Genomic DNA, 19,795 nt, shown 5'->3' with positions numbered 1-19,795 from the left:
CCGTACAGTCACAAGGAACTGCCACATCTGCACAGAGTGCAAACCGCACTTTTTCAGGCCGGATGGTGCGCACCTGATCAAGGCCTCCCGTCCCTTTGAACGCCTTGGTCTGGTTTTCAAAGGGCCCCTCCCCTCCACCGACCGCAACATATACTTCCTGAACGTGGTGGACGAGTACTCCCGTTTCCCCTTCGCCATCCCCTGCCCTGACATGACAGCGGCCACAGTCATTAAAGCCCTTAACACCATATTCACACTGTTCGGTTGCCCCGCATACGTCCACAGCGACAGGGGGTCCTCCTTTATGAGTGACGAGCTGCGCCAGTTCCTGCTCAGCAACGGTATAGCCTCGAGCAGGACGACCAGCTACAAACCCCGGGGGAACGGGCAAGTAGAGAGGGAGAACGGCACGGTCTGGAAGACCGTCCTACTGGCCCTACGGTCCAGGAACCTCCCAGTCTCACGGTGGCAGGAGGTCCTCCCGGACGCTCTCCACTCCATCCGGTCGCTACTGTGTACTAGCACTAACCAAACGCCTCATGAGCGCCTCCTTGTCTTCCCCAGGAAGTCCTCCTCTGGAACGTCGCTGCCGACCTGGCTGGCGGTCCCAGGACCCATCCTGCTCCGAAAACATGTGCCGGCGCACAAGTCGGACCCGTTGGTCGAGAGGGTTTGCCTCCTCCACGCGAACCCGCAGTACGCTTACGTGGAGTACCCCGACGGCCGACAGGACACGGTCTCCCTGCGAGATCTGGCGCCCGCCGGCAACACGCACACCCCCCCAACACCAATCACCCCCTCCCTGCCACCGGCGCACCCCGCGAGCGCCCCCTTCCCGGGGGGATCGGTCCGCCTCCCAGGTCCGACCAGAAGTGAAGCGGAAGCAGAAACCGTAAGGCTCCCGGAGACGACAACACGGGAACAAGCACCACCACCGGGGCCGAGGCGATCGACGAGGACGACCAGACCGCCCGACCGACTCGTGGCATCGATGTAACACTACTATATTGTGGACTGTAACGAGAACGTTTTCCTTTTCCCCCTTTTACTGTAAATAGTTCAAAACAAAAAAAAAAAAAAACCTCTGTACATGCTGTGATGACATGCAAAGGTTTTCCTCCCAGGACCAGCCTTGTAAACCCTTACCACCATACGAAGCACCACCCCGCCGGGTTCATTTTTAACAAGGGGTGAATGTGGTAGTATGCATTAGGGGTCATGTGGGACTGTGAAGCCGTGATGTCATTGGCTGACAGATCCCGGGTCCTGGTTGGCTGTTGACCTCTAGCTCCGCCCTGAAGGCAGAGTACAAGAACCTGGAGTTCTCCCCCGCAGGCCAGTCTGCTACTGAACTGCGGGGAACAAGTCACGCTTAATAAAGCCTCATCGACTTCATCTCTATTCGTCTCTCGTGAGTCTTTGTGCGCTACAAGCATACCTGCCACGAACGCATCTCGGACCAGCAGCTCGGTGTGTTCATTAGCCGCAACCGATGGGCAGTTGCAGTTTCTCCCCAGTATCAACAGCGCATTGTAGAATTCGTCCAGCGAATTTCTGTTCCTCTGTAGGTATGCCGGGGGCCGTTCGGAGGTATCCCTGAAAACACGCTAACCAATGTTTAAAAGTGGCCTCTGCGTTTGCCGCGGGGGGGCTGATTCGCAGACACTCCGGCATGATTCGGAGCTCCACGTCCTTAAAAGTTTGCGTAATAAATTGTAGCACAATCAAACACTCACGAGGCGAGATGAGGAGGAGTCGAACGATGGCTTTCTTACACAGACTTGTTCCCCAGCAGCACAGTTACAGAATGCGGCTGCTGGGACAACCCGGGCTCTTATACTCCGCCTTGCTGGGTGGAGCCAGCAGGCGGCTGATCCAATCGGGATCCAGTGTCTATCTACCAATAGCCCCTCGGCATCCCAGGTTACCTTAATACCCCTAATACATACCACCACACCCCGGAACGAGCCCGCCCGCCGATCGGTTGCCCCTGATCGCCGGCCTGGCCACCGTGGAGGCCCCCCCGGAGTCGGCTCTCCCCGCCACCCCACCAGGACGGCCCCCACAGCCAGAACATAAGTATAAGAACATAATAACTAGGAACAGGAGTAGGCCATCTGGCCCCTCGGGCCTGCTCCGCCATTCAATGAGATCATGGCTGATCTTTGTGGACTCAGCGCCACTCTCCGGCCCGTACACCATATCCCCGAATCCCTTTATTCTTTAGAAAGGTATCTATCTTTTTCTTAAAAACGTTTAAAGAAGGAGCCTGAACTGCTTCACTGGGCAAGGAATTCCAGAGATTCACAACCCTTTGGGTGAAGAAGTTCCTCCTAAACTCGGTCCTAAATCTACTTCCCCTTATTTTGAGGCTATGCCCCCTAGTTCTGCTTTCACCCACCAGTGGAAACAACCTGCCCGCATCTATCCTATCTATTCCCTTCATAATTTTATATGTTTCAATAAGATCCCCCCCCCGCATCCTTTTAAACTCCAATGAGTACAGTCCCAGTCGACTCAACCTCTCGTCATAATCTAATCCCCTCAACTCTGGGATCAACCTAGTGAATCTCCTCTGCACTCCCTCCAGTGCCAATATGTCCTTTCTCAGGTAAGGAGACCAAAACTGAACACAATACTCCAGATGTGGCCTCACCAACACCTTATACAAGAACGCAGAGGTCCCGCCGGGTAGGACCATACGCAAACGACACCAGCGGGACTTGGCGGAACTCGGTGGGCACTCGGCCCATCTAGCGTGGAGAATTGCCGGGGGCCCGCTTTCAACGGCCCCCGACCGGCTCAGCAGCGACTGTGCCAGCGAGATTGGCGTTGATTCTCCAGTCGCCGGGGAATCAGCTACCCGGCGTCGGAGCGACCTGGGGGGATTCGCACACCTCCCCCCAGCGATTCTCCGACCCGCCGCGGGATCGGAGAATCCCGGCCAAGGAGTCACTCATTTAAGACAGAGATGAGGAGAATTTCTCTCTCTCATAAGGTGGCGAGTCTTTGGATATTTTTAAAGCTTGTAGATTCTTGATAAGTAAAGGGACGGAAGGTTATCAACAGTAGACAAGAAGTTACAATCAGATCAGCCATGACCTTATTGAATGGCGCAGCAGGCCTGAGGAGCTGAATGGCCTACTCCTGCTCCTAATTTGGAGGCCCATTTTATGGTAGCCACAAAGGACACGGAAGAATCATCAATTTATCTTTCCTTAGGCTTCATGGAATTTGAACTTCCCTATTGAGTGGGCAGGAGTTCACCCAATGGGAAATGAGCAGTGGAAGTTTAAAACCTGCTGCTTCAACCAGGCCAGTATTCTATAGATTCCTGGGTTTGGACTTGTGCACTGGAAACCATGGCTACAGCCTTTTTCCATTATGCAAATAAAAGGATATGGTGTCATAATACTGGCCTTTGCGAGATTATTACAGCCCGTATGGCATTCTTACTCTATTTTAAGCATTTTAATTTCTCATAATTTCCTCTTTTAGAATTCCGTTGATCAATGAAATCCTATTTTACGATGGCTATTTAAATTTAACAGAACTCTAAAGTTAGTTGACTGTCCAAGGCATATCCCAATATTCAGCAGCTATAAAACTGACACATGTTAAAAAAAAAAACATAAAATAATTTGATCGTCAATTCCTGTGGAACATTTTGTCATCCTTTACATTCAATGGCATTCATCCAAAGTTAATTATCAAATTAACACAATGGTTAATCTATTCAACAAAGCAGTCACTCACTTATGGGCATTCACTTATCACAGGCACACTCAATCACATTGTACAAAACGTCTGTATCAGACCACCAACTTTGACCGAGACAATGCCACCAAAATCTCTCTTCATAATGCAATAATGGTATTAAATAATCGGCGGGATTCTCCGGGCGGACGCGGCCGAGGTCAATGGAGTTCTCCATTAAATTCCACTTTCAGCCTTTAATTGTCTATATGGAAAATAGATTTTGTAAATTACGACATGCCAACATTGAAAACCTTTGAAGATTGCACTAACAGTAGGTACCATCTTTGAGTGGAATTTCATATGAAGCACTAAATTATCCCATTTTACCAAGTTGGACCCTAAAAAAGGGATAACAGATCATAACCACCAGCCTTTTGAATTGTTTACAGATTTCATGAAGAGCTGCTTCTGAATCATTTCTTCCCTAAGTCAGTAATATATAACACACAAATTATTTGATAGATTGTACTGTCTGGGCTTACCTAACTAAATCAGCACCATCTGATGATTCAGCGCTTCTCTGGGAGTCAGCCAGGTGTCAGCTATCACTGATCACAATGATTAGAACATATATGGACATTATGCTGTCATTTGAAGCCAATTTATGGCAAAGCACTACATTGATTAACCTTGCCCAGTGCAAAGGTATGATCCTAAAATTAAAGTGATTTTTTTTTAATGAAACACAGGAACAATTTATGTAAGCAACAGAGTGGACATCCCTTACAACAGATAATGTTTTGTTTTTAAAATGAAAGTTTAAGCTTGCACATGCAGCTTTTCATTTTGCAAATTTTTTTTAGGCCTCAGCCGAGACTCAAACTCACCATCCACAGTCTCTTTCAAAGAGGTCAGCTAACCACTGCAGTTCAAGTTCAGGCATCTTTGCTGTTTATATTCACAATCATTAGATTCCAGTTTAATCCCAATTTCTGAAATCATTATTATGGTTCAACTTAAATTCTTGCCTCTGACTGTCCCTTTTCCTTAAACTAGGGAGAATTGTTAAGGGATGAGGAATAAAAGGAGAAACATTAAAAATACCACAGGAGAAGGTTTATTATTAAAGTGGCATTTCCCTGATCAACATTGGCCTGAAAAACAAATAGTTTGGTGAGGGAAGAAACACCAACCCTAAATAAGTATTTTGTAAATCTACTGGAATTTCCTGAGGATGCAGCTAAATAATTGGGTTGAGACTGTTGTCATGAGAATGTCGCTTTAAGAAATGGTTAGCTGCTCATGTTACTGCAGTGATGTCAGAGTGTGGTGGAGCTGAGCTCTGGTTCTGCTTTTTAGTTTCAGTTTGAGAAAAGCTTGAGTGTGTCTGTGTTTTTCAATGAGCTGCATCTGGAGTTAAAACAAAGGGCTGTACTGTTGATCTCTGCCATCCAAAGACTATCTATGGATAATAGAATTATAAATGTTTTTAGTAGTGACTGTAAACTCTGATGTGCTTATGTTTAAACGTTTATTAAGTCGTTTGGGTGGAAAAGGACAGCATACAGATTACTTAGTGTAGTATTCTTTGGGGGGTGTATTTGATTTACTGGTTGCTAAGATGTTCACTGTTTGTTTTAGAAAGGTTAACTTGAGCTTATAGAATAAACATTGTTTTGCTTTAAAAAATAACTTTTCTATTTCTGAAGTACCACACTTGTAGAGTGGGCCGTGTGCTCCCCATACCACAATCTATTAAAAGTTGTGCGTCAGGTGAACTCCATGATACACTTTGGGATTCTCTAAACCCTGACCCATAACATTGTTAAATGACATAAAATTATAAGTCGCCTATGACCAGCATGCATCAAAAATACTGAGAGGCAAGCGATGAATTCAAAGCAAGTGTCTAGCACATGGCATGGTGAAAACCCCTCAATACAGCAGGGCAACATCCCTCAATTCTCTGATACACATCAAAATGAAGCATTCGCCGTAGAGATTTTGCTGAATTTATCCTATTATATATATTTGATAAGTTCTGCACCAAAAATTTTAAATGAAAGCAAAAGCCAAATAAACTGTCTGTACCGTAGGGAGCAGATTGTCATGATACAATTTCCTGAAAAGCGAACTTCCCATGGAATTATCAAATTTTGTGACCAAGTGCGGAGACTGGATGAGCCACGTGGAGGTAATTGATAGGAAGAACTTGTTTTTAAATAACAACTTTTACAGCATCAACCTTCCAGAGCATATATTTAAAAAATCCTCAACCATTGTTTTGTAGACAAAAGGCAGCCAATTTTGACACAGCAATGATAAATCCAGCAGCTATGTGGCACAGCCTTCAAAGGAATTAGTAAAATTCAGATTTTCTCAGAACTAGCAGAAAGTATTTAACATAGAAAAATACTGTCAACCTTCGTAGCCAAAGGAATACTGTAAATAAGAATAACCTGAGAAAAATACTGTCAACCTTCGTAGCCAAAGGAATACTGTAAATAAGAATAACCTGAATAATGAACCAGCTTCAAGTCAAAAATGGAAATTCTGCTATTGAAAGTAGTCAGTAAAAAAGATGGGAAATCTTTCACTACAACAAAAGGGTATTTAAATAAACATCAATCCATGAACCTTTGTTGAAGAAGTAGGTTTGAAGTAGTATCATAAAGGAAGAGAAAAGGTTGAGACAGTTGCCAGCTTATGTACAACTACTACTAGACATGAAGGGATTGTACTGGTGGCTGCCATGGTGTGCTGAGGAACAAACACAAGCATCCGATGTAGGGAGGGTGCAAGGTGTCAGCCAATATGTTTGAGGGTGGGGGTTTGGGAATTTGAGGAGTGGCAGGTGGAACTGACGCCAGGAGAGGTGGTAACTTATCCTTGCAGCTCTGTGGAGGCTGTTGGTCTTAACATAGAACATAGAAAATACAGCACAGAACAGGCCCTTCGGCCCACGATGTTGTGCCGAACCTTTGTCCTAGATTAATCATAGATTATCATTGAATTTACAGTGCAGAAGGAGGCCATTCGGCCCCTTGAGTCTGCACCGGCTCCCGGAAAGAGCACCCTACCCAAACTCAACACCTCCACCCAAACCAAGGGCAATTTTGGACATTAAGGGCAATTTATCATTGGCCAATTCACCTAACCTGCACATCTTTGGACTGTGGGAGGGAACTGGAGCACCCGGAGGAAACCCACGCAGACACGGGGAGGACGTGCAGACTCCGCACAGACAGTGACCCAAGCCGGAATCGAACCTGGGACCCTGGAGCTGCGAAGCATTGTGCTATCCACAATGCTACCGTGCTGCCCTCAAGAACAAATAAATCTACACTATATCAATTTACCGTAATCCATGTACCTATCCAATAGCTGCTTGAAGGTCCCTAATGTTTCCGACTCAACTACTTCCACAGGCAGTGCATTCCATGCCCCCACTACTCTCTGGGTAAAGAACCTACCTCTGATATCCCTCCTATATCTTCCACCTTTCACCTTAAATTTATGTCCCCTTGTAATGGTTTGTTCCACCCGGGGAAAAAGTCTCTGACTGTCTACTCTATCTATTCCCCTGATCATCTTATAAACCTCTCTCAAGTCGCCCCTCATCCTTCTCCGTTCTAATGAGAAAAGGCCTAGCACCCTCAACCTTTCCTCGTAAGACCTACTCTCCATTCCAGGCAACATCCTGGTAAATCTTCTTTGCACCTTTTCCAAAGCTTCCACATCCTTCCTAAAATGAGGCGACCAGAACTGTACACAGTACTCCAAATGTGGCCTTACCAAAGTTTTGTACAGCTGCATCATCACCTCACGGCTCTTAAATTCAATCCCTCTGTTAATGAACGTGAGCACACCATAGGCCTTCTTCACAGCTCTATCCACTTGAGTGGCATCTTTCAAAGATGTATGAACATAGACCCCAAGATCTCTCTGCTCCTCCACATTGCCAAGAACTCTACCGTTATCCCTGTATTCCGCATTCATATTTGTCCTTCCAAAATGGACAACCTCACACTTTTCAGGGTTAAACTCCATCTGCCACTTCTCAGCCCAGCTCTGCAGCCTATCTATGTCTCTTAGCAGCCGACAACAGCCCTCCTCACTATCCACAACTCCACCAATCTTCGTATCGTCTGCAAATTTACTGACCCACCCTTCAACCCACTCATCCAAGTCATTAATGAAAATCACAAACAGCAGAGGACCCAGTTCGTTATCCAACTGGCCAAATTTCCCACTATCCCATGCCTCCTTACTTTCTGCAGAAGCCTACCATGGGGAACCTTATCAAATGCCTTACTAAAATCCATGTACACTACATCCACTGCTTTACCTTCATCCACATGCTTGGTCACCTCCTCAAAGAATTCAATAAGACTTGTAAGGCAAGACCTACCCCTCACAAATCCGTGCTGACTATCCCTAATCAAGCAGTGTCTTTCCAGATGCTCAGAAATCCGATCCTTCAGTACCCTTTCCATTACTTTGCCTACCACCGAAGTAAGACTAACTGGCCTGTAATTCCCAGGGTTATCCCTAGTCCCTTTTTTGAACAGGGGCACGACATTCGCCACTCTCCAATCCCCTGGTACCACCCCTGTTGACAGTGAGGACGAAAAGATCATTGCCAACGGCTCTGCAATTTCATCTCTTGCTTCCCATAGAATCCTTGGATATATCCCGTCAGGCCCGGGGGATTTGTCTATCCTCAAGTTTTTCAAAATGCCCAACACATCTTCCTTCCTAACAAGTATTTCCTCGAGCTTACCAATCTGTTTCACACTGTCCTCGCCAACAATATCGCCCCTCTCATTTGTAAATACAGAAGAAAAGTACTCGTTCAAGACCTCTCCTATATCTTCAGACTCAATACACAATTTCCCGCTACTGTCCTTGATCGGACCTACCCTCGCTCTAGTCATTCGCATATTTCTCACATATGTATAAAAGGCCTTGGGGTTTTCCTTGATCCTACCCGCCAAAGATTGTTCATGCCCTCTCTTAGCTCTCCTAATCCCTTTCTTCAGTTCCCTCCTGGCTATCTTGTATCCCTCCAATGCCCTGTCTGAACCTTGTTTCCTCAGCCTTACATAAGTCTCCTTTTTCCTCTTAACAAGACATTCAACCTCTCTTGTCAACCATGGTTCCCTCACTCGACCATCTCTTCCCTGCCTGACAGGGACATACATATCAAGGACACGTAGCACCTGTTCCTTGAACAAGTTCCACATTTCACTTGTGTCCTTCCCTGCCAGCCTATGTTCCCAACTTATGCACTTCAATTCTTGTCTGACAACATCGTATTTACCCTTCCCCCAATTGTAAACCTTGCCCTGTTGCACGTACCTATCCCTCTCCATTACTAAAGTGAAAGTCACAGAATTGTGGTCACTATCTCCAAAATGCTCCCCCAATAACAAATCTATCACTTGCCCTGGTTCATTACCCAGTACTAAATCCAATATTGCCCCTCCTCTGGTCGGACAATCTACATACTGTGTTAGAAAAGCTTCCTGGACACACTGCACAAACACCACCTCATCCAAACTACTTGATCTAAAGAGTTTCCACTCAATATTTGGGAAGTTAAAGTCGCCCATGACTACCACCCTATGACTTCTGCACCTTTCCAAAATCTGTTTCCCAATCTGTTCCTCCACATCTCTGCTACTATTGGGGGGCCTACAGAAAACTCCTAACAAGGTGACTGCTCCTTTCCTATTTCTGACTTCAACCCATACTACCTCAATAGGGTGATACTCCTCGAACTGCCTTTCTGCAGCTGTTATACTATCTCTAATTAATAATGCCACCCCCCCCACCTCTTTTACCACCCTCCCTAATCTTATTGAAACATCTATAACCAGGGACCTCCAGCAACCATTTCTGCCCCTCCTCTATCCAAGTTTCCGTGATGGCCACCACATCGTAGTCCCAAGTACCGATCCATGCCTTAAGTTCACCCACCTTATTCCTGATGCTTCTTGCGTTGAAGTATACACACTTCAACCCATCTCCGTGCCTGCAAGTACTCTCCTTTGTCAGTGTTCCCTTCCCCACTGCCTCACTGGTCTTCTTCTGACATTGGACGGTGATCCTCCTTGTTATATTGCCTGCACTGACTGCTGTGCCACTGCCTCCCATGCGGTATTGGTGGCCCTGCTGATGGCCCTCCAAGCCCCTCAGAAGGACAGCAAGCCCCGTCTCTCATCGACGGCGTTGAGAAGCCAGGCAGACATCGCCAAAGCGAGGAGCAGGCCTGCATGCTGTCATGTTTGCATGTTGACTGGGAGCGAGTAGTGAAGGAGCGCATAAAAGCTGCTCCCCCTTGTTAGCGGTGAGATGTTGATATACAAGTCTGGTGAGACAACCAGTAATGGCAAGAAGCCCGTGGGGCTTATTTCCGGCACAAGTGCAATTAAATATTGGCTGTGATGTCGCCATCGTAGCCATCGAGAACCACCCTGCCTACCGCGCCCTAAATGCTTTTGTTAAATTGTGCCCTCAGTTTCTCTCTCCGCACATGCTGCCACGCCTGTTGAGTTTTTCCAGCATTTTCTGTTTTCATGTTCTATTACTGCGTCTGTGCGCTTCACTTGTAACGTATGGGATTTATCGCTGGAAGGGAAAAAGGGATATTGTAATAACGCTTGAGGAGTGAACTCCCTTTAAGGAGCTCAACATACCTGGAGCCATGTACCTGGATGTCATCATTGTCAAGGAGCCATGGTTTCTCTGTGCACTGTAGTGCCCTAGACAACAGGATGTGTCCAGAGATTGCTGTACTGCTTGTACTGATTTGGCTGTAAATAAACCCACCAGAGATCCTCAAGAAAATGGAATCCACGTATCTAATTTGTGTTACATATAGATAGCACAAGAATGTTAAAATCAAACAATTGTAGCCAATATAGATCTGAAAGCACAGAGGTGATGGATGAGTAGGGCTTGATGTGAGTTACTGGGCAGTAGAATTCTGAAAGAGCTCAAATTTATGGAGCATGAGAGATGGGAGGCTAACCTGGTTCACACTGGAAAACCATAAACTGGTGAATGCCAGCTAACAGAATCTCCAACACACATTATACATCTTAAGATCCAAGATCTAAGATCTCACAAAGACCAAAGGTGGCTATAGCTTCTGTACAGAATTTTCAGTCATTTTTCACAATTGGCACAGATTTGCCTTCTTATAATTCATATTAATTCAAAAGAAAATTTCTAACAGAAATTCATTAAATTTTTGAGCCAATGAATAAAAGGGGAATTCATGAAAGGTAAAGGAACATCTCATCATAGTGTTCCATAGCTACTCTTCACTTCATATTGAAATATTAGTGGTTACTGAGGTAGTAATCCAAAGAATTTGGCTATTGATTCAAAGTTCAATTCCACCGCAGAAGTTTAAGAATTTGAATTCCGTTTTAAAATTCTGGAATAACAACAGTAGTTACCACTAAAAGTCACTAAAAGTTCCCGTACCAGCCTCCCCGAACAGGCGCCGGAATGTGGCGACTAGGGGCTTTTCACAGTAACTTCATTTGAAGCCTACTTCTGACAATAAGGGATTTTCATTTTCAACAAAGCTATTGTGTTGCTGTTAAAAACCAAACTGGTTCACGAATATCCTTTGGGAAAGAAACTGGTCATCCTTATCTGGCCTAGCCTACACCTCCAGTTTCACATTGCTCCCTAAAGTGGATTGGAGCAAGTCACTCAATTGCAACAAAAAAGAAAACCCACCACGTTCTCAGAGATGGGCACTAAGGTGAATTGGCTTTCACATCACAAGATTAAATAATAAAAATAAATATGCCAATTAACAGTTCAAAGAATTATTCTGTAGATGTGGTGGCTAATTGTACTTGTGCCGGCCCCAATTTGTCCATTCCCCTGCTCTGGTCCAATAGCCCAGCAAAGCCACTGTGCGTACGAAGGTCCAAAATGGGAAAATACATTTGTTCACTCTGGTCATTGCTATTATTTTTAGCACCCAGGCTTCGGAATTCTGTAGGTTAATGATTAATAAATTTTCTTCAACTCACAACTCTCAGTTTCAAACAAGTAGTATGTCTTAATTTCACCTTACAGCAAAATGTATATTTCCCTCTCCCTTAATCAGTCGGAAAATTAGTACATTAAGAAAGTTAATCTTCCCTGCATTAGTTTACTTTTGTGGAGAAATTGGTGGACGGTAATTATTTTTAAATGACTTTGACATTTTGTGAGTTATTTAGCACAACATATCGGGGATGGAATTCTCTGATAATGGAGCTGTGTCCCCATGCCGGCGAAACGGGCGCGAATCACTCTGGACTTTCCTGGAGAAAGGCCAGAGTGACTCTCCGTTTTGCAGGGGGCTACCTTGCAGCTCCGGCTGCTGATACTGGGCCCAGCACTTCCGGACGCGGGCCGGCCCCGACAATATAGGCCCGCCCGAGATCATGCTCCCCCACAGATCGGTGGCCCCCGATCACGAGCCTGGCCATCCTGAAGGCCCCCCCCCCCCCCCCCGGTGACGGATCCCTGCCCCACGCCAGGGCGGCCGTGGGCTAAGTCCGCAGCTGCCACTCCGAACTCCCGCCGGGTGGAACCATGAGTAAACCACCCCGGCGGGAACTCGGCCAGTTGTCGGCGGAGAATCGCCGCGGGGGCCTCTTTCAATGGCTCCCAACCAGCGGCGCGTCGACCGCGCGCGTGCGATTGGCTGTGATTCTCCGGTCCCCGGAGAATCGCGGGAGCAGCGTCGGACCCGATCGCAGATCTGACGCCCATTCTCCGACCCCCCGCCAAGCACGATTGCGGTGCGGAGGCTCGGAGAATCCCGGCTCAGAGTTTTGTTCATATCCTTTGTTACGATCCCATTTGATGTTACTGCTGAACAGGAGGTCCCAGAATGGAAGCCTGGCTCAAAACACCATCATGTTTATCTTTTTGTCAGAAAACGTGAAGGAGCAGAGTCACAGAAATGCTAATTAACTTTTAACAACAAAAACAATTATTAAACATGAAAGATTTGACTATTATACATGACTCTCTCACTCCCCCGTTCTTCATAAATGTTCACAGATTTCAAAGATAACAGCCAACTCTGAAACCAGATGCAGATGCCACTGCATCGATCTTCTGAGGGTGCCTCCTCAAATTCCACCAGATGAATGCCACACAATCATTTCCAAACTCCACACTTAAAAAGACATGCTTTAAAATCTTATTTCAAACCATGCTTTCTCTTAGCTGTTTTCATGCTCCTTTCAGAATTCCTTTGTCTCAAATGATTTTACGCATTGATCTTGAATGATCTTACACTGAGATCCAGCCAGCGATTGCTCCACAGTTATTTCACCTATCACTTCAGTCTCTGGTAAGATATCATAAACTTTAGAGCCACTTCAGATGTCTCTGGCTTCTCACTAGCTTCTCAGCTCTGCTTTTGACTTCAATGAACACTTACCTGTTCGGATTTCAGTTTCCCCTGTTCATTTAACTTCAGTCTTCCTGAAAACTTCTCTTTATTTTTCTGGGGCACGATTCAGCAACCCTGTGTGCCTGGTGCAACAGGTGGATAATGTGAGAGCCCAAAATAGGGCTCCGTGCTGCGTGCAAAACCTGGTGCGAGTCAGCTACCTTGCTCCTCCCGGCGTGCTTTGGATCTCACCCTCGCTGGGCAAGAGCCAGATCTGAATATTTAAATGAGTCTTAGAATTCCGTTAAATACCCAGACGCCAGATTGGCTCCCAGGACTCACCGGCCACGCCTGGGAGTCCTCACCAGGTGCCGTTTGGTACTGGCCCACCAGTCGTAACGGCACTTGAAGGGGTCCCCAGGTCATTGGATACCCCCGTTCGGCGTCAGGACAGGTTGGCACCCTGGCACTCCCCTAGGTACCTGATATTGTTGGCACTGTCAACCTGGCAGTGCCACACTAGTATAAGAGGCATTGCCAGGCTGCTAGTGCCAAGGTGCTCAGGTATCAGGTCAGCACTGCTAGCAGTCAGGCCCAGGAGGGTATTGCCAGGAAGAGGAGGGGATGGGTGTGTGTGTGTGTGGGGAGGGGGGGGGGGGGGGGGGGGGGTCCCGGTGGCCTTCCCAAGGTTTGGGGATTGAGGGGGGGGGGGGTCAAAAGAGCATAAGACACCTGAAGAAGTGGGGGGCAGTGATATCGGGTCAGCATTACAAAATGGTGTCCCAATCTGCAAATAATATTTCCTCTAATGCCTCGAAGTACAGCCTTGGCAAAAAGGAACTCCCAGAGGCCAAACAAAATTGCAAAGTGGAATTGGAAAGCCTTCCTCAGCACAATTTAACGCAGTTTGAACAGAGACCAAAACCACCATATATGAAAACACCTTTCTTTAACATGAATCAAACTGGAGTTTTACCCTTTCTGACACAAAACACTAAATTGAACCCACTTAAATCTATACCTTATTTCTAATATTTAACAATACAAATAGCGATGACTTAAAAAATCTCTTGCGTCCTGACACCTGAATGGCTTCAAAACAGTTAACAGTAGATAATAACTATGCCTGTACACAAAGGGCTACATTATTTTTTGAAAGAAACAAACATTTTTTCCAAAATGACATAGCAGTAAGCGAAATTACAATGAATGTGTGCTTAAATAGACTGCATTATCTGCCCCATCACGTCTGTTCCAGTGATTTGGACTTCCAAAATGGCATTTCTGACATGTGTCTTTCCTCAAACAAGGATTCCATCCTTCAATCTCCAAACTGTGGGCTGATAGGACTTTCAACCATGTCCAGCATATTTCCTTCACTTCTGCTCTCACACACCCTCTCTCCCAAAACCACGATCGAGTTCCCTTTGTCCTCACTTTCCATCCATTCAAGGTCCATGTTCAAAGGATCATTCTTTGCCGTTTCTGCCACCACGAAACACATCTTCCCCTCAGTCAAAGGGACTGCTCCTTCCACGACACCTTTGTGCTCTGCTATCACCCCTAGCATCTTATTCCCTTCCCATGCAAGAGGTTTAATTTGTATTTACTGTGCCAAGGCTGCACGTTCTTTAAACTCACGGCAAATGTGAGGTGCCATTTTCATAAGACAGATGGCAGATTGGTAGGAACCTTCCAGGAATTTGTTGCAATTCACATGTCATGAAATAACTTTTCCATACTACTAATTACTGGTCGATGTATATACTAATAACAGTCTACATGGTAAATTCACTGTTACTAGTCCAGAAAATTATTTGCCAATGATTTCACTGTTGCCAGTCTTTTTGTGTATTAGTGAAATATAGATCACAACCTATATTACTACATATGTTGATTGGGTGAGATGAAGTGGCAGGCAGCTCCTGTGGAGCATAAATACTGGCACAGGCATGTTCCACCTAATGGTCCATTTCTCTGCTGTAAATACTATACACTACGGAATCAGTAAGGTACACAGGAACAAGAGATCCGGAGGAAGTTATTCAATAGAACATAGAATATTACAGCGCAGTACAGGCCCTTCGGCCCTCGATGTTGCACCGACCTGTGAAACCACTCTAAAGCCCATCTACACTATTCCCTTATCGTCCATATGTCTATCCAATGACCATTTGAATGCCCTTAGTGTTGGGCATTCCACGCCTTTACTACTCTCTGAGTCTACCTCCCCTCAATTTAAGATCAATGATCTGTAGGTTAACCAGAGTTACCTGCATTTGTTCCACATCTCTGGAATCACTTGCCTGACAAAAATCTCTCAATCTCAGTCTTCAAAATAACTTTATTTATATCTTTGTGAAAATTCAATCAGGAAATAGTAATTTCAATACTCCACTGGGACATTGCTACTTGCACAACAGATGAAGCATAGCAAAAGATCCTGATTGCATCTAGTCAATGTTAAATTGGTCAGTCGGCTAACAAAGGTAAATAATTGAAAATTACATAGGTAGATCATTTGATTAATAGAAAACCACGATAGATGTACCGCAAGATAACTAGAAAAATAAGCATCCGTAGGAGTATGAATGAAGAATGGAGAATTGCACGATGTACCATTTTCCAAAGTGAAAGAATCTCGCCAAATTAGATCGTTTTTAATTTAAGACAGAATGTTCATGCATGTGAAATTGGACTCAGCACATTGAGAGAAGATATGGTATGACCAGAAATATGCAACATTTTTTTTTTACTACTGTGCCTGATTCAGCCAAAAGGTACAGTTAACACCTACATTATTGATTTTGTTCAAGAAGAAGGAAGAATCCGGTAAAGTCACTTCATCATCATATCCCGATGGATAAGCCAGTCCTACTTAATATCTTCCACTATTCCACACTAATGTTACAGCTTAAAATAATAGCACAATATCGATCTCAATGGACATACATTGTCATACAGTGTCACAAAATATAATTTCAAGTTATTCATTCATGGATTAAAGAAGAATTCATTAGTACAAGTTACCAATCATTTATATAAAGGTTAATTCTACAGGTTTCTAGTCAAGATATAAATATTGAATAAAATAGACAAAATCAAGTGATCAGATATTGAAATAATGAAATAGAGGGCATACTTTTTCCCCCGAGGTCATTATGGGATAACGCAAAGAGCGGGATTCTCCAGCTGCATTTGCCCGCAGACCGGAGAACCCCGCCCGAAGTCAATGGATTTTTCGATTGTCGGGGTCTCGCCCGTGCGTTCTTACAGCGGGCGGAGCGCAAGAATCCAGCCCAAAATTTTTCTTTAAGCATAGAATCACAGTGTTCAAAAAAAGTGTAATGTAGTTGCAAACAAAATGCACAGCAATACATACAAAATAAAGCTAAATTTGCCAAATTGCTTCCTCCAGCTGTGTGGATCAGAAATTTCTCATTTATTTTTCTGATTATATTGAAGAATTTAAAATACGCTGGACATATTCCACACAATAATCAATGAGAATTATGAAAAATTGATGCCTGCAGCAGTGATCAATTTTGTGAAACTTGTCGCTTTCAATATACCACATCTGAACTATGATTAATTCCCTATTTCCAAAAAACACATCCTTAATAACTAACTAGTGCATCACTCCTTTAACCGCATCTCTTGAAGCCTCGAGGAGAAATTTACCAGTTGTATTATTCATTTTTGTTGCAAATAAATTAGTGTTAATAATATCAAAACCTTGAAAACCAACTCATGCTATTTTACGTGGAAGTTAGCCCTGAATTTGTATGGAATACAGGCATGAAGAATCATAGGGCCCACAGCAAATTGGTTTCATATAACTTACATTATTCATGTATTCAGTGAGAAGATCCTGAAGGGCCTGTCGCACAGCATTACACTCAGCCACAATTCTTTCCCGCCGGTCATCACGTGTACAGGAAGAGTCTGCCATCAATGCAGCACCACTGATAATACTCTCCAGCCTCTCCTCGAGAGATGGCCTGTATCGCTGTTCACTGAAATGCATAGGATCCAAAATGATCTTATTCTGAAAGGTAAAGTGTAGAAGGTAGAGAAACAAGTTATTATGTATGCAAAATTATTACTGCCCCTACCTCAACATGTAATTTGAGGTGATTTATAACTTACAACCTCTTTGTCATTTATATTTCATATCTTCTTTATATGGTTATTGTAGAAATGAGAAACTACCATAGAACCACTGCACCAAAATTTTCATTGTGATTTGGAGTAGAATAAGAGAACAGATGACTTAAGAACAATACCAGCCCAGTGCAATGGAGGATGACCTTCAATCATATTAATGGAGGAATCCCCTTCACCAGGTGTCACTTCACTGGTCTTTAATTTTAAGAGCAATTTTAGAACTTCCGTTTGGAAAAGATCAAATTATTTTCAGTTTTTCAAAACAATGATTGTCGTAGAGGAGCAACCAGCAACAATTACCAGGATTCTAAAGTGACAATGAACCACAATATGCTGGAAATGTACCATCTTCTATTATCTTTTGACCTAAATGCAGAAACTATCTTCTTGTTCCAGTGGGGCCAAATAGCAAAGATCAGACTAGAAGATTTGTTTCAGGAGACAAAACTGAACAATCACCAAAAGTATTCAATATTACACGGAACAAATATTTAGAAAATTAAATGTGCTACATAACAAACTTGTAGTACGTTGACAACATTGTTCTACTTGCAGAATCTGAAGAGGCCTTCAAAATTTTGTAGATCAAGTAAAATCAAGAAGTTTAGAACATGGATTGAGCACAAATACTAAAAAGACCAAAACAAGAATATATTCAAAGAAACTTGAATGAAGATTGAAGTGGATGGTGTCAGACTAAAAAAGTCTTCTACAAACATATAATTACTAAAAAGAGAGTAAAAGATGGGTATGGGGTTTACTAGGGACAAAACAGGGGATCTACACATAAGACAGAGAGCGTGGCTGAGGTACTTTGCTTCTGTCTTTATGAAGAAATGAGATGTTGTCAAAGTGAGTGAAAAGGATGTAGTTAAGATTCTGGATTGGCAAAAAATTAATAAAAAATATTAATAAAAAATAAAGTCTGGCTGTACATAAGTTTGTTAAGTCACCAGGATCAAATGAGATGCTTCCAAGCATGCCGAGAAGGTAGAAATTAAAAGGGTACTGGCCATGATCTTCCAATCCTCTTCAGTCACCTGTACATGTGCGCATTAATTAAAGAAAGCCTTTCTGGGTGGGAACCTTGTTACGTCACCTGCAAGGGGCAGGGAAAATAGAGAAGAGAGATTTTGCCGGTGAGAATCTAATTTTCCGACTCTTGCGGTATTTTGTGTCCACGTTGACATTACTGCTGATGACAAATGCAGACTCAAAATCACCCCCTTCCAGATTACATGGAAAGGCAGACTGATGTCAGATGAAATTTAATGCAGAGAAATGTGAATATATTTTGATAGGAAGATTGAGGGATGATAGGAAAAGAAAAGATCCAATTCTAGAGGGAGTGCAGGGAATAGAGAGACTTGGGGGTGTATGTGCACAACCCGGTAATGGTGGCAGGACAGGTTGAGAAAGTGGTTCTAAAAGGCACATGAGATCCTGAGTTTTATAAATAGATAAACAAAGTAGACCAAAGCAAGGAGAGACAACGAACCTTTGTAGAGCAATGAATGGTTCAGCCTCAAGTGGAGTACTGGGCTGAGGTGGAGCTGGAAGTGGATGTGCTGGCAATTTTGCGCTACCAACCGATATATCAGTCTGCAAGTATGTTTCCCTGTGGCATATTTTGTCCGAGGCTACTTCTGTGGGTGACTGTTACAGGCCATCACTGATAGTTAAGTCCCCATTGAGGACTCTGGAATGCGGCCACCTCCATCCCAGGACAAAGCCATCAGATGGATGGGGCCTGAGTCCCAGCATGGGTCGGGGAGCCAGCCATGTCTCGTTTAATTTCCATCTCACCACTGCTGGAATTGCCTGAGGCCCACAGCTGCAGCTGCAGGATACCCCATCAAGAGGGGTCCTCTGCACAATGCTGGTCCAACAGTTGTGGCCACATTTTATTTTAAAATATTCAAAATTCTTCAGAGGGGACATCCCCCTTGCGATACAAAACCTAAAGCTGCACCCACATATTATCAGTGTGGTTGTTGATGTTCCAGTGCTGGACTCATTCTTTTTGGCCCAGCAGACTCAGAAACCCAATATTTGTGGGTTTCTGACCGCATTTCACCCCGACAGCACAATTGGGGCCCTGAAGAGAAAATCCTGCCAGTGTATATAATTCTGGGCACCACACTTTACGAAGGATGTGAAGGCATTGAACAATGTGTAGAAAGGATTAGAGGAGAAATTTAAATTCTGTGGATAGATTGCAAACACTGTGGTTGTTTTCCTTGGAGAAGGACAAGAGGAGATTTGATGGAGGCTTTCAAAATCGTACGAGATTATGACAGACTAGATGAAGAGAAATTGTTTCCACTGGGCAGTACGATTGAGAATAAAAGGACACAGATTTAAGGTGATCGGTAAAAAAAAAAGTGACATTCAGAAATACTTTTTTTTTTAAACGCAGCAATTAGTTGCAATCTGGAATGCAGTAACTGAAAGGGTGGTGGAAGCAGGTTCAATTGTGAGTTTCAAAAACTTTCAGAGAGGAATTCG

At 44.3% G+C, this 19,795-nt stretch overlaps 1 protein-coding gene across 1 annotated transcript in view; it reads right to left on the bottom strand.

The window, feature by feature from the left end:
• Positions 1 to 19,795, bottom strand: part of ctnna2 (catenin (cadherin-associated protein), alpha 2) — a 1,959,617-nt gene that overhangs the window by 1,650,722 nt on the left and 289,100 nt on the right. Inside the window, exon 7 of the mRNA XM_072497636.1 lies at positions 16,965 to 17,168. Within this exon, the coding sequence (XP_072353737.1) occupies positions 16,965 to 17,168 (204 nt within the window). The remainder of the gene's footprint in view (positions 1 to 16,964; positions 17,169 to 19,795) is intronic.

This window comes from Scyliorhinus torazame, chromosome 3, assembly GCF_047496885.1.
Source record: "Scyliorhinus torazame isolate Kashiwa2021f chromosome 3, sScyTor2.1, whole genome shotgun sequence".
In the NCBI taxonomy this organism is placed as follows: Eukaryota; Metazoa; Chordata; class Chondrichthyes; order Carcharhiniformes; family Scyliorhinidae; genus Scyliorhinus; species Scyliorhinus torazame.
Note: the sequence above shows the minus strand (reverse complement) of the source record. Positions and strands in the feature narration are given on the sequence as shown.